This window comes from Manis pentadactyla, chromosome 3 (genome assembly GCF_030020395.1).
Source record: "Manis pentadactyla isolate mManPen7 chromosome 3, mManPen7.hap1, whole genome shotgun sequence".
Classification (NCBI taxonomy): Eukaryota; Metazoa; Chordata; class Mammalia; order Pholidota; family Manidae; genus Manis; species Manis pentadactyla.
In genome coordinates, this window is record NC_080021.1 from 86,762,296 (window position 1) to 86,786,706 (window position 24,411).

Below are 24,411 nucleotides of genomic sequence, written 5' to 3' on the forward strand. Positions count from 1 at the left end.
GGATCTGAGCCATGAGTCCATCTTATTGCTTTGAGATACATTTTGCAGTAATGAGAAAAAAAGTGAATTAAGGGATACAAGGTTGGCCTCAAGAGTTGGAAGATAGGAAGAGTGGGGGCTTTAGACTAACTCAAATCAAGGGTCTAATGCCATTTCTGTCATTATCGAGCCCTGTGAACTTTGGCCCAGTATTAAACTCTATGAGTGAGTCTCAGGGTTTTCTTCTGTCCAGTCAATTTGGTAAGCTCTGTCTTGTAGGATGGTGGAATGTGTGTACTGAATGGCAAGCCCCTGTAGCTGTTACAGCCCTCCCTCTTGATGACTGGTGGTTTCACTCTCAAACCAAAGATTCTGCCTCTCAGACCTGATATAAAGAAGTGAGGGTGGAGCATTACCTGATAGCCCTGCCCGGAGATTTCCAGAGCCAGTATCAAAGGATAGGGCATGATTCTCTTCCCTTCCCCCATACAGGGATGGGCTGACCACTCAGTCCTCAGCCTTCCTGATTTGACTCCTGGCAGGGCCAGGGGCTCCCTTTTACCTTGACCTGAGGCCTGTCTCCTGGTAGTAAGGCCCATACCTCCCTGTGACCTGATGGGAGGAAATAAGCATGGCCTTTTCTGATTACACATGCCTACCTATGGTCTCATAAGAATGTTATTTGTGTCAGGCAGGTTGAAGCCCTCTAACAGATGGTCCCACTCAGGGTCTTTAGTCTGACTCCTGGGTAGGACAAAATTCTTCTGTCTGTTCACATGTGACTGCCACACTCAGACCAAAACTTACTTGCCCATCATTCTGGAGTGGGAACTGACAGGCTCCTCTGTCTGACATCTCCATGTGGGCCTTCCTAGAGCTGAGTAGGGAAGATTCTGTGGGCCACTATTGATATGGAGTGTGTGGTCCTACATTCTTCACTGTCCTCACCCTGACTCCTGGAATAACCTGGAAATATTCCCTGTCTTGATTTAAGGCTTATGCTCTCATACTAAGGCCCCCCAATTCCCTAATACCCTCTAGGAAGAAGTGAAGTTTGCCTGATCTGGCCACAAAAGCCAATGGATGTCACCCAAGGCTAACAGAAGTGGAAGGTGTCCCCAACCACCTGGTATGAGGTGGGTGGTCCTTTCAGTCTACAGAGTCCCTACCTTGGCTCTGGCATCATCTGGAAATCCTCCTTTGGCTGACTCGAGGTCACCCCCTTTGACAAGATTCCTCACCTCCACAAGCTGCTCTGGGAGGACGTTGAGTATGACTCATCATGTTACTCTGCCTAGGTGACATGGTCTCAGGTCTAACAAGGACAGGGCCCTATGTGGCCTCCTTCTTCCTGGGAGGGATCCTCTCATTTTCAGTGTCATCATGTAAATTGCTTTTAGGAACTGAGTATCCTTCCTTTGGTGAACGGGGCCTCCCCCATTAGTGCCCCTCCCTTGGATTAAAAGCTTCCTGGAAAATTCCACCTCTCTGCAAACTCTTGAGCAGTTTCTGCTCTACAAACCTGGCAGAGAATGGGCCCCTATCCTAGAAGTAATGTGAGATGGGGAACCTGTAGCACAAGGCAGGAGCCCCAGGAAAGGTGGTGGGGTGTCAGGGAAAAAGTACATAGATCTGTTTCTTCTCTTCATCAGCCAGATGAAGATTCTCACGTAACTTCTGTTCTGATATATTTACTTTATGCAGGAAAGAGATTGTTCAGGATGATTTTGAAAGCCTCTGATCTTTGAGGGGTTCCTTCTCTAACAGTGCAAATGTTGATGACCATACTGTCATCCACTATGGTCATTCATTTATTTGTACCTGTCAATTATTTTGGTATTCTTGTTGCTCTGGCTATGTTTCCAATCCAGTAGTCTGGGCACAAAGCAATTCTCTAGCACCTAAAATAAATCTTGAAGTACTGAAAAGTAAACTGAAATAAGAACACAGGTGTTCCTCAGGATAGGAGGAGGACCATAGTGAGGACTCTGCAGTAAGAGACAAGGACTCCAGTCCCAGTCCGATCATTTGTAAGCCCTGAGAATTTTGGCACATCATCAAACTCTGACTTTATAAGCCTCAGTCTCTCCCCTGTGAGGTGAGTTTGATAAGCCCCATCTTGTAGTACTGATGGCATACACATAATGTATGGAAAGTGTCTGTCACTGTGCCTGTTCTGTATTGAGACATTAGGAAATGGCATTTATTACTATGATTATCTTGACCTCAGATGTTATCATCGACCCAGTCGGGGTTTTTGTTTTTACATCTAAGAGATGTCAGAGAACATGCAGTGTTCTAGTCAAAACACAAACATGCACACAAAACCCCAAACCAAAACCCAGAGAACCTGCCAATCAGCCAAAATTCTGCTCAGCAATGAAAACTAAGTTAACATGTTGTAGCACTCTCCTTTATGGCCTGCTTTTCAGTTGTTCTTTGTGAAATAGAAAGCATATCCCCCTCTTTCATAATGATAAGTTTTCCGAGAATCTGTAATGCATGGACAGGGGCTGGATCGTCTTTCACTTACCATCCCCAGTACAAGCATGAAGATTTCCAAAGAACAGATACTCAGTTAATGTTTGTGTGAAATAAGAGCCATGAACAAGAGATCTGATTCAATATGCTTTATATTCTCAAAAGTGCTTGAAAAACATAAGCAAATCCAGGTATTTCTCTCCTAAATTTATAAAAAGAAAGACTAAATGGAGTAAGGCAAACCAAGAACTTACTTGGCATAAAGCAAACCAAGGATTAACTTTTACTTTCTATCAACAACCTATTTATCTATCTCCCTCCCTCCCTCTCTCTCTCTTTCCCTCCCTTCACCTCTATCCATCTGTCTCTCTCTCTCTCTCCATCTCTATACATCTATATCTATCTATCTGTCATTTTCTGATCCCAACTACTTTAGCATGGACTTCTTTCACATTTCCAAGGATAGTCCTATCCTAAAGCCAGGTTATTTTGTTCTGGATTACAAAAGCAATTTAAGGATTTCCAATTTCTATTCAAACAACAAAAAACTCTTACTCTTAAACCTGACAAACAGCAATAAAGATGTGACCTGTGAAATTTATAACCTTATATTCTGAATCTAAATAAACATTCTGTTGAAAGGAACACCACTTGAAAATCAGAAAACAAAACAGAGAAGTCAACAAGTTAATCAGGCATATCAGAAACACAGGTTAACAGGCCTTTCAACCATAAAATGAAGAATCTGCCTCTGACCTCACTGCAGGTGAGAGTGGTGGCTGGACGTGGCCTCAGAGTGTGCACCTGCCCTGGCAGGAGTGCTGGCCCTGGCTGCAGCTCTGGCTCGGGCCCTCTCTTCCTCATCTCTCAAAGCCTCTTCATAATGCAATGGGAAGGCAGTGGGGGTGGTACCCTTGATCTTGGCCAGAAACTCTAGGACTTTCATCTTGCTGGTTTCAGCATGGGCTCTTGGACCCCACAGGAACTCATCATGTGGAGGATTGCTGTTGGGTATCTGGTGGTACTCCAGGTACTTTTCTTGCACCAAATCTGTGATGAGCTTCCTGGGCTCCCCGAAGATGAAGTGCTTCCTTCCATCATAGATGTCCAACATACTCAGGAACTGCCAGATCTGCTCCTCAGAGGCGTGGTTGCCATTCAAGAAGATCACGCTCAGGACAGGCATCAGAATCCCATTCCAATGGATTTTCCAGCCACTGCTCAGACTGCCATCATTGAGGTAGTCTAGCTTGTTGACAAAGGTGTAGTACCTACTATTGGGCTTAACCTCCTTCAATTCAAGGCCGAAGACCAGCTCCACATGCTCAGCTGCTCTCCTGAGGATCTCAGGGAAGTGCTCCCTATACCTTTTGTTGACCAACTTCATCATGTCTACCTTTTTAATGGGCTCCTTCATTTTATACTTATAGAGCAGTAGCTGCACCAACATTTCCACCCTTCTGGTTACAGGATCTTCCTTAGCACTCTCAATGGAAGCTGAGGCCTGGGAGGAAGTTTCACTTTCCACAGCTTGGCCTTTAGCCTCTTTATCAGATCCTGGGTGTGAAACACCTGCAACAGCCCTTGTGGTGGCCCGGGCCCTCTCAGGCTTCTGGGAAGTGCCAGCAACAGGGGAGCTTGAGGGAGCACACTGCACAACAGGAGAGGAGGACGAAGTGGTCTCTTCTTCCTCCGCTGCAGTGGCTCGAGCACTAAGAGCTTGGGCCTCCGCTCTGTTTTGGCGGCGTTTCTCACGAGCACGGCGCTTACTTTTCTGACCACGAGGCATGATGGCTGTAATCAGGGACAAGGGTCAAGAGCCTGGGCCAGTGAAAATGTGATTTGGACACCTGGAGGAAGGAGAGTGAGATGATGTGAACATCTTCAACAGGTAGATTCCATTCTGCGGACTCTACAGGTTTTCTTGAGGGCCTTACTCAGGGAACCCATAAGGCTCCTGTTCTTCTGGACAGGCTGTCCCCTGAGAATCCCATAGAGCAACCATAGAACCCTTACAGTGAATCTTAATCTGTATACTATAAGGCCTGCCTTGGATTTACTGTGACAGCAGGTGCTGGCACTGAAACCCCCTGTGTTCTGGAATGTGTGTTCTTCTCAATTTATTTTCAGCATTGTCACGCCAACTCTGGGCAGAGCTTAGGCACCCTCCCCTCTGCTACTCTGAAGTTGACACCTCAAAGCTTCCTGAGACCCAGAAGGAGCTGCAGAGTGCCTCAGTCTACCTCCCTACCAGGGGACACCCAGTGCTGAGAATTTAGTGGGGTCCTTTTTCTCCTGAGTTCACTCGGCTCCTCAGTCCTCATTTAAGGTCCTCAGTTTGGCTCCTTGAAAGGCTCGAGATCACTCTCCTTTTGCTGACTTGTGGCTGTACCCTCAGACTAAGGAATCTCACCTCTCTTAGACCCGATATAAACAAGCAAGGGGGATACTCAACCTCAGAGCCCTTCCCTGAGATTGCTTTGGCTGAAATCAAAAGGTTGGGATGGATGCTTTGATGTCTTTTCTCTTCAAGTTTGGATGGTCCTGTGAGTCCTCACTCAGGTTCCCCAATTTGGTTCCTGGTGGAGAAGCACCACTTTTTCTTGAACTGATGCCTGTGCTCTCACAGTATGAGCCAACCTCCCTGACTCTCAGTAGGAAGAAGTGAAGAGCACCTTATCTGACCAAATGTGATGTCTCAAGAGTGAAAGCTATTGCAGGCAAGTTGATATATTATGGTAGGTGGTCCCACATAGGATCTTAACTCAAAGTTTAAATTTTACTCATGATAGGGTGTAAGACTTCTCCTTCTGATGACTTAGGGTCATTTCCCTCAGACCAAGACCCTTACTTTCCTGCTACTCCTGGGAACTTCTGTATGACATTCTATCCTTGAAGTCTCCCAGTGCTGAAAATAGGAAGGATTCTTTGTGGCTTCACTGACATGGGGTGGGACATCCCCACAGGCCTCAAGGTTCTCACCATGATACCTGGCATAACTCAATCTGGGGAAGGAAACAGACAGTTCACCGAAGCACAAAGAGCCCTAAACAAAAGGACCCTGAGCAAGACAACATCAAGACATATAATCATTAAAATGGCAAAGATCAAGGATAAGGAGAGAGTATTGAAAGCAGCCAGAGTGAGAAAAGTGTTACTTATAAAGGAAATCCTATCAGGCTAACAGCAGACTTCTCAGCAGAAACTCTATACCCCAGAAGGGGGTGGCATGATATAGTTAATGTAATGAAACTGAAGGACTTCCAACCAAGAATGCTCTGCCCAGCAAGGTTACCATTTAAATTTGAAGTAGGCATTAAAGAATTTCCAGCAAACAAAAGTTGAAGGAATTTGCCACCACTAAGCCTTCATTACAGGATACATTAAAGGGACTGCTGTAGATGGAAATATCCCTAAGGCTAAACAGCTTTCACCAGTGAAAATAAGCCCACAGTGAAGGTAATAAACCAACTAATTACCAAACAAGTATGAAATTAAAACAAAAGAAACAAATTCAACTATATACAAAATCAGTCAAGGATACACAAAAAATGCAAATTATGATATCTAATATGGAAAAAGTAGAGGAAGAATAGGGAAAAGCAAGTACTTTTACACTGTGTTTCAGAGTAATCAGAAATTTAAGGTAGACTATTATATAGTAAGGAAGCTATCCTTGAGCCTCTGGGAATCACTAAACTAAAGTCTAGAATAAATGCACACACACAGAAAGAAATAACTAAATAAATTATTTAAAAAAGAAAAATCCAAATAGAACCTAAATAAAACCATCAACAACAAGAGAGAAGAGTATAGGACAGGAAGAAAGGAACAGAGAGGAGCTATAAAAAACAGAAAACAATTAATAAAATGACAGTAAGTATATATCTATCAATAATCACCTTAAATGTAAATGGACCGAATGCACCAATCAAAAGACATAGGAAGAATGGATAAAGAAACAAGACTAAAAATGAAGGGATGGAAAAAAGATATGTCATGCAAAGATAGGGAGAAAAACATAGGAGTAGCAGTACTTACATCAGACAAAATTGATTTCAAAACAAAGAAAGTAACAAGAAACAAAGCAGGACATTACATAATGAAAAAGAGGTAAGTTCAACAACAGGATATAATCATTATAAATATCTATGCATCCAACATAGAAGCACCTAAATATGTGCAACAAATACTAACAGAATTAAAGGGGGAAATAGATTGCAACATGTTCATTTTAGGGAACCTCAACACACCACTCACACCAATAGACAGATCAACCAGACAAAAAATAGACAAGGAAACAGGGGCACTGAACAATACATTAGATCAAATGGACTTAACATATATCTATACAACACTCCACCCAAAAGCAGCAGGATGCATATTTTTCTCAAGTGCACATGGAACATTCTCCAGAATATCTCATGTGCTAGTCCACAAGAAGAGCCTCGTTAAACTAAAAAAGACAGAAGTTGTATCAAGCAGCTTTTCAGACCACAATGATATAAAACTAGAAATAAATTACACAAAGAAAACAAAAAAGCCTATAAACTTATGGACACTAAACAACATGTTTATAAGAAATCAAGCAATACATGGATACAAATGAAAAAAAATACAACATCCAAAGAAAACAAGTTCTCAGGTTCAAAAAGACATATGTACCCCTATGTTTATTGCAGTACTATTTACAATAGCTAAGATATGGAAGCAACCTAAGTGTCCATCAGTAGATGAATGGATAAAGAAGATGTGGTACATATACACAATGGAATATTATTCAGCCATAAGAAAGAAACAAATCCTACCATTTGCAACAACATGGATGGAGCTAGAGCGTATTATGCTCAGTGAAATAAGCCGGGCAGAGAAAGCGAAGTACCAAATGATTCCCTTATTTGTGGAGTATAATGATGAAGCAAAACTAAAAGCACAAAACAACAGCAGACTCACAGACTCCAAGAAGGATCTAACAGTTACAAAAGGGGAGGGGTGGGGGGAGGAGGGGTGGGGATGGAGGGAGAAAGGGATTGAGGGGCATTATGATTAGTACATATGGTATGGGGGGGATCATAGGGAAGGCAATGTAGTACAGAGAAGACAAGTAGTGACTCTGTGGCATCTTACTACACTGATGGACAGTGACGGCAATGGGGTATGGGAGGGACTTGATAATATGGGCAAATGTAATAACCAAATTGTTTTTCATGTGAAACCTTCATAGAGTATATATCAATGACACCTTAATAAAATTAAAAAAAGAAGAAAGTGAGAATGTGAAAAAATAATAATACAACACCCCTAAACGTGTGGGATGTGGCAAAATCAGTTACATCACAAAAGTACTTGGCAATACAGGCTTACCCCAAGAAAGAAGAGCAATCCCAAATAATCAGTCTAAAATTACAATTAAAGAATCTAGATAATGGACAAATGAAGCCCAAAGTTAGTGGAAGGAGGGACACAATAAAGATTAGACCAAAAAGAAACAAAATAGAGAACAATAAAACAATGGGAGAAAATCAATGAAACAAGGAGCTGGTTATTTGAGAACATAAAATAGATGAACCCCTAGCCAGACTACACAAGAAAAAAAAGAGAATTTACACACATAAGTACAATCAGAAACAAAGATGGAATAATCACAAAGGATACCATGGAAATACAAAGAATTATTAGAGAATATTGTGTAAAATTATATGCCAATAATCCAGACAACATAGAAATAATGGACAACTTTGTGGGAAAATGCAGCTTTCCAAGACTGACCAAGAAAGAAAGAGAAATCTGAACACACCAATTATCAGCAATGAAATCAAACTGGCAATCAAAAAACTCCCCAAAGACAAAATTTCATACCCAGATGGCTTCACAGCTCAATTCTACTAAACATTTAAAGAAGAGCTAATACCCATCCTTCTGAAAGTATTTCAAAAAGTTGAAGAGGAGGGAGTACTTCTAAACTCATACTAGGAAGTCAGCATTCACTCTAATACCCAAACCAGACAGACACCACAAAAAAAAGAAAATTATAGAAAAAAAAACATGATAAACACAGATGCAAAAATCCTCAACAAAATATTAGTAAACTGAATTCAAAAATATATCAAAAAATCATCCATCATGACCAAGTGGGATTTATTCCAGGGATGCAAGCATGGTACAATATTTGTAAATCAATATCATATACCACATTAACACAAAGAAGGATAAAAACCACATGATCATTTCAATAGATGCTGAAAAAACATATGACAAAATTCAACATTCATTCATGATAAAAACTCTCAACAAACTGAGTATAGAGGGTACATACTTCAACATCATAAAGACTATATACATCAAACCCACAGCCAACATCATACTTAGTAGCAAAAAGCTAAAAGCTTTTCCTCTAAGACCAGGAACAAGACAAGGAAGCCCATTCTCACCAATTTTATTCAACATAGTACTGGGGACCTAGCCACGGGAATCAGACAACACAGAATATAAAAGGCACTCAAATTGGTCAGGAAGAAGTTAAACGGTCACTATTTTCAGATGACATAGAAAACCCTAAAGAATTCACCAAAAAACTATTAGAAATATTAACTGAATTCGGTAAAGTTGCAGGATACAGAATTAATATAGAAATCTGTCACATTCATATATACTAACAATGAACTAGCACAAAGAGATATCAGAAAACATCTCCATTTACAACTGTATCACAAAGTATAAAATATCTAGGAATAAATCTAACCAAGGAGGTAAAAGACCTATAGTCTGAAAACTACAAGACACTCATGAGAGAAAGACACCCCAAAATGGAAATCCATCCCGTGCTCATGGATACAAAGAATTAGCCATCCTGCCCACAGCAATTGTCAGATTCAATGCAATCACTATCAAAATACCAATAGCATTCTTCAATGAACTAGAACAAATAGTTGTAAATTCATATGGAACCAAAAAAGACCGTGAACAGCCAAAGCAATCCTAAGAAAGATGAACAAAGTTGAGGGTATTATGTTCCCCGACTTAAAGCTCTACTACAAAGTTCCAGTAATCAAAACAGTTTGGTACTGGCACAAGAACAGACCCATGGGTCAATGGAACAGAACAGAGTACAGATATAAACTCAGGTATATACAGTCAATTAATGTATGATAAAAGAGCCATGAATATACAATGGGGAAAAGCCTCCTGAACAACTGGTGTTAGGAAAACTGGACAGCCATATAAAAGAGAATGAAACTGGTAATTGTCTAACCCCATACACGAAAGTAAACTCAAAATGGATCAAAGAACTGAAAGTATGTAACAAAACCATAAAACTCTTAGAAGAAAGCATAGTTAAAAATCTCTTGAATATAAATATGAGCAACTTTTTCCTGGACACACATCCTCAGGCAAGGTAAACAAAATCAGTAATAAACAAGAGGGACTACATCAAACTAAAAATCTTCTGTACAGGAAAGAATACCATTAGCAGAATTAAAAGGCGCTCTATAGTATGGAAGAATGTATTTTTAAATGACTCGTCTGCTAAGCAGTTAACATCCAAAATATATAAAGAATTCATATGCCTGAACATCGTAAAAACAAATAACCCTATCAAAAATGAGCAGAGGACCTGAACAGACACTTCTCCAAAGAAGAAATACTGATGGCCAACAGGCACATGAAAGGGTGCTCCACATAACTAATCATCAGGGAAATGCAAATTAAAACCACAATGAGATATCACCTCATATCAGTAAGAATGGCCACTATCCATCAGAGAAGAAAAAACAAATGCTGGTCAGAATGTGGAGAAACATGAACCCTCCTACACTGTTGCTGGGAATGTAAACTGATGCAACTGCTGCAGAAAGCAATATGGAAGTTCCTCATAAAGCTAAAAGTAGAAATAGCATTTAAACCATTAATTCAAGTGCTAGAAATTTACCCAAAGAAAACACAATCTCTGGTTCAAAAAGATTTATGCACCCCTATGATTACTGCCACACTATTTGTAATGGCCAAGATGTGGAAGCAAGCTAAGTGCCCATCAATATATGAATGGATAAAGAGGGGTACATATATACAGTGAAATATTATTCAGCCATAAAAAGAAATGAAATCCTGCTATTTGCAACAACATGGATAGATCTACTGAGTATTATGCTCAGTGAAATTAGGCAGGTAGAGAAAGACAAATACCATATGATTTAACTTATTTATGGAATATAAAAACAAAGCAAAACAGCAGTAGACTTTTAGACACTGAGAAGTGACTTGTGGTTGCCAAGGGGGAAGAGTTGGGGTGGGTGCAGGCGGCAAGGGATAAAGGGGCACAATAATTCACAATCCCAACATAAGTTGATCATGGGGACGGTTGAGTCACTGTGATGTACATTTTGAAACAAACATAAGATTGTATATTAACACTTTAAAAACAAGTGCTGGCAAAAAAGAATAAATAAATAAAAACCTCATATTTCAATGTGTCCAAGTCTCCCAGGTCTGAAAACAGCACAGGCGCCTTTTGTGGACCCCTTTTTCCTTGAAGGGTCCTCAATTCTCACTCAGTGACACAACCATGAATCTCTTAGGGACTGGGTCTCTCTTGCTAAATGGGGCTTAATTAACCCTTTAGACAAGGCCCTTACCTCCAGAGACCACCTCCAGAGGAAATGAGGCATCTCAGTCTGCAAGCTCTGCATCCTCTGCTGAATTTGGGAGTTGTCAGGTGTAGAGGGACTCGTTTAGTCACTTAGGTCACCCCACAACTGTCTACCTTGGTTGGGGAGCTGCTCAGTGTGTCCCTTTCTGTTGGGTAAAGGTCGCCTCATTAGCAGTCAGGGCCCTCATTGTGCATCCAGGTAGGACCTAGCTCTCCTTCATTGGTAGAAATGGCACTGCTCCCTTAGACAAAGGCCTTCTCACTGAGACATCCCGAGCCCGGTTGAGCCTGACCATGCTCCGCTTGGGCCTCTTGGCGCCAGACCGCAGGAACAGGATTTTGCGGAGGAGGGGGTCACCTTTGTTATGGGAGGAGAGGCCCCTTCGGTTCCCTCTCAGGGTCCTCACCTTGTCTCCAGACGAGTCCTGGGAATGCACCTCCCGCCAGAAAAAAGCCAAACGCCGGTTGCAAAGTCCTCGCTTCCCAAACGGAAATGCGCGTGAGTCACATCCGGCCACGGCAGGGTCGGGAGGGGGGAAGGGGTTGCGGAAATGAGTGTGATTGGCCAGGTTGGTACTTGGGAGAACTTATTTCCCCAGGAAAGTATAGGGCAGAGGTTCCGACCCAGACATGTGCTTTATAAGTATGAGGAAAATCTCAAAAGTCTTTAAGACTAAAACTGTAAAGAAGAGCTTATTAAGACATGGAAGTACTCAGTAGTAGCTGCTTCCTTTTCACCTCCACCTTTGGGGCATTCTGCAGTTCCCCAAAGTTGATGGATCCATTTTCTGTTTTCTAGTGGCACTTGTTTCCACATAACAATGCCTGGCAAAGGGTAAGATTCATTAATGTGGACGTCTAGAAAAAGAAGTAAAGTAATTGAAAAGTGAGTTCAGGATTCAGGAGGCAGAAAAAAATGCCAAACTCTGAATTTAAAAGATAACAGCTGATGATTAGGAAGGACCGATTGATTTAATACCATGGTATGGATGGAACGCATCACATAGCCCAGTAGTTAGAAAAATAAATGTGAGAAAAAAGAAAATGGCAAACAGGAGAGAGACTGAAAGACAGCTTGCAAGTTGAGTAAGATTTATGAAAAGAATGTGTGTGTGTGTGTGTGTATGTATATATAAAAAATATATTACATAATATACAATGTATATACTTCTAAAACTTTTATTAAAATACTTTACTGTAACATAAGATAGCTGATAAAAAAGCAGATAGTGTTGTAAGCACGTCATACATTTTACAAAGTAAGCACAGATTAAAAAATGAAGCCACATTAGCATTCCAGGAGCTTCTTTTGCTTCCTCCCTGTCAGTGTCTACCACACAACCAACAGTCTCAAGTCAAACATCGCAGATGAAATTATCCTGTATTTGGAACTTATATGAATACAATATAGTATGTACTCTTTCATTCAACATTGCGTTTAGGATACTCATGCATGCTGTTTTGTGGATATAGTTATTGCTATGTGAAACAGTATTTTTCATTGGTGAATGTAGCATGATTTATTTACCTATTCTGATGATCAGCGTTTGACTTGTTTTCTGTGTAGATTGTCTACTAGTCCACACCTGGCAGTAATGGCCTGAGATAGGGGGTTGGCATATGTGCATGCAGCTCCAGTAGATACTGCCAGAGTTTTCCTAAGTGGCTCCATCAGTTTACTCTCCCACTTGAAGCACTGAGAATCTCAGTTACTGCACAAAATCATGGACTAAGCCTTGTTTGTCTTACTCATTTTAGCATTTTGGTGGATATGCTGTGCTATAGCCTCTTCGTTTTTACATAGAAAACAGTGACTATTTTCTTTAAACATTTTTGCCTGTTTTTTTTAAAGATGTTTTAGTTTATGAACTTTTCATATTGAAAGAATTTTAGAATGGCAGAAATAGTTTCCATAACTTTTACTTCATATCCACAAATTTATACTTCATATGTAATCATAATAAATTACCAAAATCAGGAAATAACATCAGTGCAATACTAGCTAATCTAAACACCATATTCAGATTTCTCTGCTTTTTCACATGTGGCCGTTTTCTGGGCCAGAATCCAATTCAAAACCACACATTGCTTGCTGTTATTATGTATCCTCAGTCTTTCCTTACTACGTTTGGAGGAATCATTATTCCTCCACATTTATTAATTAGTATTCTACTCCAAGGCAGAAAGGTGCCTTCTTCCCCATTGATTGATGATTGATTTTTATCAGAATAGACTCATGGATATTTATTTTATTTCACCCACTATAATCCACCACTATCATTATTTATTTTGCTGTCCAAGCTGTTTTAGATTTGGCCACTGGAGACCCTTCAGGTTGTCTCTGTGTCCTTTTTAAAACGTCCCCATCATTTTCTAAAGACTTCCTTACTTTCTAGTGCATAAGAATTTCCAGGAGCATTCTTTTACTTCTCCAAGCCTGCCAGTGGCATCAGCCATTTCTCCAAGGAGTTCCGGTTTCTTTACCAGAAGAATGACATTTAGCAGCTGAGTTCTAATAATAGACCTGCCCATATATATTGGGTTGTGATTGCTCCTACACATTCTCAGTGACAGTGACAGAATTAGGGTGTGTGTGTACGTGACACAACTATATTTACCCAAACACCCCACAACCTATATATATATATATGTCACACACACACATACACACACACACACACACACACACACACACACACACACACACAGAAATATGTATAATGAGGTTCCATTTCAGCATAGGTTAATTCTAGCATTCCTGACTTTCTTACTTGTTACTCCTTTCTTCAAGGAGTGGCTTTCTTTGTCCACTATTTGTAGATGTATTTATTCAATTCCAGAACATTTAAAATAGTTTGAGAATTGCTAACCCATACTGCTTGGAAAGCAAATTTACTAACTAGTGTGTAATATTTGTTTTGGTTTTATTTTCTTTAGCCTCTAACATTTAGTTAAAATATTGTTTCTAAAAATACTGATGCTAGTTCTTGTCCATCCCTTCCAGTGTTATGTTACTCTTTGGGATACAGTCAGGTTTATTTGGTATTATTTATATTTAAATTTGTGCTGCCTCTATAAAATAGTCGACATTATAGCTTTGTTGGTTTCCTCTGCATTTCTGTGCACACTGATGAAACTGAGCAACTTGTAACATGTTTACTAACATTTCCTTTGTTTTAAATCTATCCATAGAAATTCTTTATATATTCTGAATACAAACACTGTGTTGGATATATGCCTCACAAATATCTGCTCCTGTACACCAACCTGCCATTTATTTTTCTAATTCTTCTTTTCTGATAAGCAGTTCTTATTTTTAATGTAATCTAATTTACCTTTTACTACGTTTTTAAAGCAGTTTTGGTATCTTGTTTACAAATATCTTAGAACAAAAATCATGAAGGTATTTGTAAGTTTCTTATAAAATTTTATTTTAAACAAATTGTTTACTTTTACATTTAGATCAGCAAACCATCTCTAACAGGTTTGTTTATATGGTGAGAGATAGTGGTCCCAATATGTTTTATCTGTAAGTGAAAGGCAATTAATCCAGTGCATTTATTAAAAGAGGCTTATATTTTATCCTATTGCATTAAATCAAGTGGCCATATGCACATGAGCTGTTCCTGGACTCTATTTTCTCCATTTCTCTAGTTGTCTATCCTTGTATAATTGCCCATCTGTCTTAATTACTGTTTAGTAATTATTTATTAATAGCTATCTACTGCCCTTTATAAATGAATGTTGTTATTTAGTTAATGATTAATGTTGCTGTATATTAATGTAGAAATCTGGTATTATCAATCTATCCATTTATGAACCTTTTTAAATGGTCCTGGATGGTTTTGGCTTCTTTATTTCTATTAAAATTTTCTCCTTTTCCTCCCCTTTCTAGTACTCTCAGTGTGTGCAAGGTGGAGCACTTGATGGTGTCCTACATTTCTTTGAGGCTCTGCTCATTTTTTCCCTCTATTCTTCAGCCTGCATAATCCCAATTTATCTTCAAGTTTAATTATTTTCTCACATATTTCTTACTTTTTCTTCTTTATCCTGTTCTGCTTCTTCCATTGTTGGTGTGCCTTGTGGAGGACATACATGTCTCTAATGTTCTGTTCTTTTTGATATAAAATTGATTTTTATATACAGATATTAAAATATAATAAAAATATTTTTCTCGATTCTTCACACTGTGTCATATCTATCATTCTACCTTCACACAAGCTGAGTTTTTCTTCTGCTGTTGAATCCCTCTATGAATTTAAAATATTTGCAGATACACTTTCCAATTGCAGAACTTCTGTTTGGTTCTTTTTGATGAATTCCGTATCTTTATTGACATTCTTGGTGAATTTTGTCCTCATATGTTCCTCTGTTTTCACAAGCATGGTCCTTCAGCTCTGTGAACAGATTGACCCTGGCTGTGTTGAAGACTTTGAAGAGTCTGACATTTGAGTTCTTTTTAAGCAATTTCAGTCGCCTGCTTTTCTCCTGTTTATAGACCACATGTCCCTCTTTTTTGCATGTTTTGTATTTTTTGTTGTTGATTGGATGTTTCAGATAACATTTATTCTCTAAATACTGATCCCCACTGTTATCTGGTTGCTGATGCCCCTCTTCCAGGGCTTTTTTTGTTGTCATTTGCTTCTTTATTTGGTTAGTGCCTGGCTGGCCTGTTTCAAAGCCCTCAGCGCACACAGCCTTAAGCACACGGAATCCCTTTGGGCGACAATATATTTGGAGACCCTGTGTGTCTGTCCTTCCCTCTGATCTCTTTGTTAAGCTGTCAGTCTGCTGATATCACACCAGCTGTTACTCTCCACTAATATTCAGCTGATTGCTTTATTGTTCTTAGTGATTTTTCTAGGACACACATTGTTTCACTGTTTGGACAGTTAAATTTGGGCCCAATTGCATGAGTAATCTTTGAGGTCCTTCTTTGAGGCTTGTTCCCATCCCAGGAGATCCTCTCAGCTCTCTGTTTTTTCTAGCTCTTTCTGCTAATTATCCATGTGGTTTATGGTGTAGCTATTTGCCCTGATGGAACTCCCAGCCTCCTCTTAATTCTATTTTTTTATTTTTTTGCCAGAGTGTCCTTATATTTCACCTTCCTCACATTGTTTACTTGGGGAGAGCTGTGGAAATGTTTTATCTTGGCCTGCCTCTCCCCTGTGCAGCCCTTCCACATCGCTGCTCCAGAGCTGGGGCAGGGGCAGTGAGCCACTTTTCTCAAGAGTGACACTCTTGCTTTATGAGCAGGTCATTCTGCTGGAGAGGCTGTCTTTTCTTCTGTTTGCTTCTCCTGGCATCAAATCTCTGTGCCGGGCATGTGACTGGAGCCAGGATGATCAGGGCCTCATTATTCCTGGTCTGCCATGCTTGTGATTGATCCTGGCCTTATGAATGGTGGTTGGGTGGAAAGAGAGGACTCCACACTTCTCACCTGCTCTTGCCTGGGACAGAATCCCTGTGATATAAACTGAGAGCTGAGAAATTTTAGCAGCTCGTGCCTCCGTTGGAGTTACCATAGACCTCAACAGGAAAATGAAAGGAGAGGGAGTCCTGTGCCCACGGCCACCCACATCCCACATCCTGGCCTGGGAGTGCAGAAGGATGCAGTCAATTTTGGCTTTACTGGCACAAACTCTTGCAGTTTTTCTGACCTAGAAGGTTTTCTTAAATACAGTGATGTGAGTGTGTCAGAGCCTAACAATTATGTAAAGCTCAAAGGAACAGTGTGGTGATCTTTGGCCAGGTGAGCAAAGTATTTCCAAAGAGTAACATCCTTGAATGGTGCTTGGAGCATGAATGAGCATCTATATTACCTTTCAACACTCCCTTGCTTTTGCTCCATTATTAGTTACTGTCAGCGGCTTTGAAAGCTTACAGATAAATTACTGTGGCTTAACATTAACTAATAAAATACAACACGGAACTCATAGTTGTGGTAACTAACTGTTGTGACTGAGCAACAGAATCAGCTTTGTGTCTCAGGTATATATGTTAAATTTCAATATTCCTGGTTCTCTCACAAGGAAATCAAAATCCCTGTTTTTAGCATTAAGGTCACTGTTTTGAGACAGCTTACCTTTGTTTTTCAAGGTTTTCTTTTGTGTTCTGGGGAAAGAAGAGTTTACCAGAGAGTAATTATTGTATCATTTACAGTTTTAGCTGTTCAGTTATGTCATATTCTTTGTTCTTTGTTTTTCATTCTTTGATTATTTTCCTTTCAGTCTTAGGTTTAGCCATTCAAGAAATGTGGGAAAATTAACTCCTTCCTTGGAAGATGGTGTAACTTCACAAACATGCAGAAGCATGCACAATATTAAATGCCTCATGCCTGAAGGTCATGGTGCTTAAATATCTATAGAAAATTATATATTCTTGGAACAGCACATTTACAGTCTTGAGGAGGGGAAGAAAAAAACGTTTTGCTTTGTTGTCATTGAGTTCATTCTAATAGGCTCAGCAGCTAAACTTTCATATTTTATCAACATCAACCACAACACAGAAATGTAAACTCTTATTTCAGGATTGGAGGAGAAAGAAATTCCATTTAATGCATAATTGCTAGAAATGGAATAACCACTTGCTAGAGGGCAAAATTAATTATCAGGAACTGTGCTATGAACTGCGCATTTTTAATTGCACATGACAGCATACATCTGTAGTCTATGTTTGTGATATACAAGTTGTATTTCATACTATGCTAAAGGTTTAGTGTAAGGGGATTTCAACAACACTGTAATCCTGTTTTTTTTTCTCATAAAAATGTAACTGGTGATGGATAATTAAAGGCAGCATGTCCCCTGATGTAGTGGAAATAACAAAAATAACACTTTGCATTTGGATAATAGTTCCGTATTCCTCTGGGAAACTGAATTCCAAACAAACAATGACCAGATATCTTTGATATGATCATATAGCAGCTGTTAGGATTATTTCTATTTGAGTGAAATATTCATAGCACATCATGCAAATTATCACAAAGCATTCCTGGCCAAAACAAAGGTGTTAATCATGACAAGCCTCACCTTCGGTTATGTCTCAGACCACCGCAGAGGAAAATCCCACTCATGAATAAAGATAGTGTGGGTCTGAGTTCTCATTAAACTGAAAACTACATCATGCAGGGTCAGTGTTATTTAATCCAAATCCAGTGTTTCTTTATATAATTTCCTTTATGCATCCTCTCATCTTCCCCTATACTAATACTTTTTCTTTGTTTTGCTTACACCAGCCTCAGTGATTCACCTAATAGCCACCTTTTTTAAACCTCTCCCCACTTCTAATAAATTATGAAGTCCTAACAATTAGCTATTAAACTCAGTGTGAGTGGCCGGACCTACAGTGCTCAGTTCCTGATTATTTCTTAGTTTATGTCTGCCTAGATCACAGCACTGCCTGTCAGCTGTCCTGGCCCCCATTTCCCCTGCACAACACTAAGAGGCGCTGTGTTCTGAGTTGCAAATCACTGCATGATATTTGCATTTCCTTTCTTTTTCTATTTTCAGGCTGCTTGGGGTCGAATTTGTACCCTCAAAGCTCATATGTTGGAGTAGTAACTTCAGATAGCTCAGAATGTGACTGTATTTGAAGGTAGGGACCTTGCAAAGGTGAAGTGAAGGCCTACAAGTGAGCCCTTAGCAGGAGAGGAGGACCTGGGCACACGGGCGGAAAGGCCTCTGCAAGCCTAGGTTGGAGGCATCAGGAGAAACCCACCCTGCTGACACCTTCATCTCAGACAGTGGGGGATAATATTTCTGTTTTTATGCCACCTGGTCTCAGTCTATCGCTTTGTTCCGGCAACCCTGGTACACTAGTCCACAGGCAGAGTACAAACTCCTGTGCATGCTTTGTGCAAAAGTAATGCAATGTTGTATGTCAATTGTATTTCAATTTATAAAGTACATTAATCCATAATAATAAATAAAAAAGACAAAGGTTAAAGTCAATAATTATTAAAGGTACCTTATTTCCAGTATTTCCAGCTCACCCAGAGACTTGGGTTCCTCCTCCATCAGGATCTGTGAGAAACTGCAGAGGCTTGGTTACCTACTGCAAATGGATGAAGCCTCTGGAAAGCCTGCAGTCAGCCATCGCTAACTGGAATGTTCTAGGTGATCACTTTCTGCAGAAACTATGAGAAGAGGATGCATTTCACTTTTACAGAAATTTGGAAGTACAGAATATTCTTTTTGGGGAAACAATTGTGTCACCATATTAAAAGTCTAAACCAATCCCCATCACTTTGTAATGGCCTCTAAAATACTCAAGAACATATATTTATCATTCTTAAAAAAATTATTTTTTATTAGGGAAGGCATTTAACATATGTTAGTGAAAGAATTACATGTATAAGGATGGGAAAATTGTTCTGAAACATTGTTTTCTTTATGAGAACAAAACAAAATTGGCCCCCTTGTCTGGACATTAAACTCACTCATAGAATAAAGTACCTCAGTTCTACATGGGGAACTCTAGAATTCATTTGGTTCTTCTGCATAAGGACTTGACATAACAATGCTTGCCCCAGTCTTCTTAGTACAGCCACAAAAAGACATCAATTTCTTATCATTTTAGTTCAAATTTTTGCACCGGAAATCACCTGCTTTTCCAAGGATTTGGAATTTATTCATAATGTTTCTCCAAGGAAGAAATATACTTTTTATTTTAAAGTAATTTTAGATTTCTAGGAAGTAGGAAAGATGGTATAGAGGTGTCCCAGATACCTCTATGCCATTTCCACAGCTGTGAGTATCTTGCATTCCTATGGCACATTTATCTCAAAAAAGGAAAACTAGATTGCTATTAATGTCCACACTTTCTTTAAATTCCCTTAGTTTTTATCTACTGTCCCTTTTATGTCTGGGATCCCATCCAAAAACCACATCACATTTAGTCACCATGTCTCCTCAGAGTCCTCTTGGCTGTGACAGTTCCTCAGACTTGTTTTTGAGGATGTTGATGGTTTTGAGCAGTATTTTGTAGAATGTCTCAATTTAGGTTTGTCTGATGTTTTTCTCGAGATGAGTCTAGGCTTATGGATTTTTGAAAGAAGGCCATTCCCTTCGCATCACATCCAAGGCACATGCGGTCAGGACGACTTCTCACCTTGATGGTAACTGACCACTGGCTGGGACAGTGCGTGGCGTGTCTCCACTGTAAAATCACTTTTTTCCCCCTTGTGGGGCTAGGGTGACTCCATCTTGTAATATCTGCCATTTGCTTAACTGCTGACTGACCTTGACTTCGCTCTCCCTCTGATGGAATGTTGCTGGCCTTTCCAGATGCCTTGCTTCGTGCGCGTGTTCCCCAACACCACTCCTGAAGAAATGTAGTAGGAAGCCACCGAGTGCCAGACCCTCCTGAGTAGCTAATGGGTTGAGGAGTTTCAGCATGTAGACCCATATAGGATGGGCTGCAAAAGGGGTCTAGGACAGGTGAGGGAAAATGGGAGACAAACCCCACCGCTGTCTTACTGCAACAAAAGACACACCTCTAAGGAGCCCCTTCATTAAACTTGCTTTAATTTTGAGCTGAACTGGTCTGCCTCCTTCTTTGGCCTCTCTTCTCCCTTCGCCTTCAGAAGTCTATTCATGCACCCCTTCCTGAGCCTGAACACTCCTTCTTTCCATACTGTGGACTTTGGAAGGAAGCCACTAAGAACAGCCCACACTGGAGAAGTGAGTAGCACTCTCCTTTAGGGATTAGCATCAACAATAATTATTTGGAAATATCCTACATGGAAATTTTTTTATTGATATATTTTTATTGAGGTATAGTTGATGCATAATAAATTGATTTCAATTATACACATAGAGTTGATATATAAGATTATATTGCTTTCAAGTATGCACACACACATAAGACTTATGTCTTATCTCTATTTTCTCAATCTATTATATCAGCATGGACTCTTGGATATTTATTTTATAATTTGGGTCATATTCCAATACTACATTGTTTATTTTCTTACTCAAACTATCCTAGGTTTAGTCACTGAGAGCTCTTTCAGTAGGATCCTGTGTCCCTTGACATCCCCAATCATTGCATATATGTTTTTGCTCTGTTTCAGTCTTTTTAATTTTTTTAGCACTTCCTTACTTTCTGGCACTACAAGTAACTCCAGACTCATTTCATATATTTCCTGAACCTGAATAAAACACATCTCCAATGAATTCTGGCTCTAATTTTTTTTTAATGGTGTCAGAAACCAAGATCTGGGTGCTCAATGTGCTCATTGTGCCCTTCAAAAAGATCATATTATATATATGCAATACAGGTAGATTTTTTGTCACAGTCTGTATTCCACCCTGAAATCACTTGAACTTCCAGGTGATAATTTTTAAAAAGTCTATACATTAAAGTTCACTGTTATGCTATACATTTTTCTGGATTTTGTGAAATTCACAATATCACATATGTACCATTATAGCATGATACACCATATGCCCAATGACTCTAAAAAACTCATCTGTGCTTTAGCTATTCAATAAACTTTGGCAACTACATGACCATTTTGCAATTTCCATTGCTTTGCTTTTTCTAGAATATCACATAATTGGAAACATAAAGAATGTAGCCTTCTCAGATTAGCTTCTTTCACTTAGCAATATGCACTTAAGGTTATTTCCATGTATTGTGAGGCTCAGTAGCTCATTTTTCTTATTTCTGAACAATATTCTATTATATGGATATACCAGTTTGTTTATCCACTCACTTACTGAAGAAGATTTTGAATGCTTCTAGTTTAAGGTCATTATGAATAAAGCTGTAATAGACAGTCTGCACAGTTTATTGTAGATATTTTTTCCTGTGGTGTAAATACCCATGGTTTCATTGTTGTATTATAAATCAGACAATGTTTAGCTTATAAAGAACTCTAAAATTGCCCTCCAAAGTAGCTGTACCATTTTGTATTTCCACCAGCAATGAGTGATAGTTCTTATTTTTCCACATCCTCATCAGGAATTGTTAGCTTTTAAAAGTTTAATTGCTTTTATAGGTTTGTAGTAGCATCTCAAAGCTGTTTTAATTTCCATTTGCTAATGACAAATAACATGGACCATCTTTTTGTGTGCTTATTGGCCATCTATATATCTTCATTGTTGAGTTGGACATTCATATCTTTAGCCTATTTTTGTAAAAAAATAATTGTTTTCTTATTGTTCATGTTATGAGATCTCATTATATTTTGGATACACCTCCTTTACCAGATATGCAATTTACCAATATTTTCTCTCAGTGATTTGTCATTTCAGTCTATTAACAATGCCTTTCACACAGCAAAAGTTTTAATAAAATCTACCTTTACAATTTTTTTCATGGACTATGCATTTAATGTTGTAGTTTAAAGCTCATTACCAAATCCAAGATTGCCTAGAATTTTTTCAAGTTTTATTCTGAGCTGTACAGTTTTGCATTTTACACTTAGGTCTAAAATCCATTTAGAGTTAAATTTTTTATAAAGGAGGGTAAAGTCTGGATCTAGATTCATTTTGTGCACATAGATGTCAAACAGTTCAGCACCATTTGTTGAAAATATTATGTTTTCTTCCTTGAATTGATTTTGTGTTTGGTCAGAGATTAGTTGACTACATTTGCTCTATTTCTAGGTGTCTATTCTATTTCATCAATTAGTGTATCTGTATTTTCACTAATGCATTCATTTTTATATGTGTTCATATGTTTGTGTGAAAAACAAAGACAGAGAGAAATACTTTTCTTTAGTTCAAAAGCAGCAAACAGTATCACCATGGACTATACTTTAACATATATAGTATAAGCCTCCAATAGTTTTTCTCATCACCAAACTCTGACATTTGAGATAAATACAAGTTACTTCCCAGGGCCATGCTGTGCACAGAGTAAGCTACACAGTAGTTAAAAGGAAAAACTAGTAAATGGTTTATTTTATTTTAGAAAAAGAATGTTGAACAATGACTGCCTCAGAGAAGATTTTTGAAATTTCAAAAGGTCATTCAATAAATTGAGGTAAGAATCTTAAAAAGAGAACAAAATTTGTTAAGAAATAAAGATAGAATACGTTGTGCAGTGAGTAGAATTTTTATGAGATTTTCTATTGGTACCACTGCTAGGGATATTTTAGAGATATGGAGCTTGATATTTAAGTTTGTCATGGATTTTAGAGATAATAACTATACCAATTATAAGTCTTTAGAAGAGTTGACTAAAGAAAGGGTTTTAGTACTACATACAATATCTCCTCTGTAGCTCATGCTCAGGGATGATGTTAGGTTGATTTGATTTGAGGACATGCAGTATGATTACATTGCTAAGAAACAATGATAATGAAATCGGCAGTTATCAGTGAGGAATAATATCTCATGAACAGTGAGCTGCAGGAAAGTGAAGAGATGCTTTTTCAGATGCAGCTCCTTTGGTCCTTGGCTATAACTGAGAAGAGAGTGGGCTGTGGGAAGAAGGGCAGTGGTCCACAGCTGGTCCCAGAAATAAATTTTCTTTTGTTAGGCATGTGGGGCAGAAAATAGATCCAGAAAAGACAATTATTTCTAAATAATGACTATTAAATGTATCTGAAAGATTTTTATCTTGATGTCATCCACAAGAAAAGAACAATCCATTAAAAATAAAGCTTGAGCTTTAAGAGCTGTGCTTTATCTCCCTGCCTACTTTTATTCATCATCTATTTATGAAACAATCATTTAGCCTGGTGACCTGATCCTGTTCTGCTACAGTATATAACTAATGTCTTAATGCAATTTCCTATGATGCCTCTTTTTATCTTCAAAAATATTTTCATATAGATAAAAACTACATAGTGGCTGTATCTCCAACAGTTTCAACTGACTGAGTTTTAAGATATTATTTTTTACCTCCTTTTCTAGACCAGAAATAGATGAACTAAAAAGGAATAAAAAGTAATTTTTTTGTTTCTTGTACAATCTTTAGTCATCAAAAGTATTTCATAGACAATTAAACAAAATTAGAAAAACATCATGTAAGCAAAACAAGAATTTTCACAAAGAAGTAGAAACCATAAAAAAGAACCAAGTAGAAATCCTAGAACTGAAGAATACAATGAGAGATATGAAAAATTTAAAAGAGATCTTCAACAAATGGCTTGACTATGCAGAAGAAAGCATCAGCAAACTTTAAGACCAACAATTTGAAATTACCCAGGTAGAGGAACAACAATAACAAAAGGAATTTAAAAAGAGTGGAAAAAAGATTATATGAATTATAGGACACCATCAAGCAAATGAACATTCAAATCATGAAGGTTCCAAAAGAGAAGAGACAGAAAAGGCTCATAAGATTAT

General features: G+C 38.7%; 1 protein-coding gene across 1 annotated transcript; it reads right to left on the bottom strand.

The window, feature by feature from the left end:
- Positions 1-3,217: 3,217 nt before the first annotated feature.
- On the bottom strand, positions 3,218-4,249 carry LOC118910057 (melanoma-associated antigen B4-like). The gene has a single exon (XM_036880877.2). The coding sequence runs from the start codon at positions 4,247-4,249 to the stop codon at positions 3,218-3,220; it is 1,032 nt and encodes a 343-aa protein (XP_036736772.2).
- Positions 4,250-24,411: the final 20,162 nt, after the last annotated feature.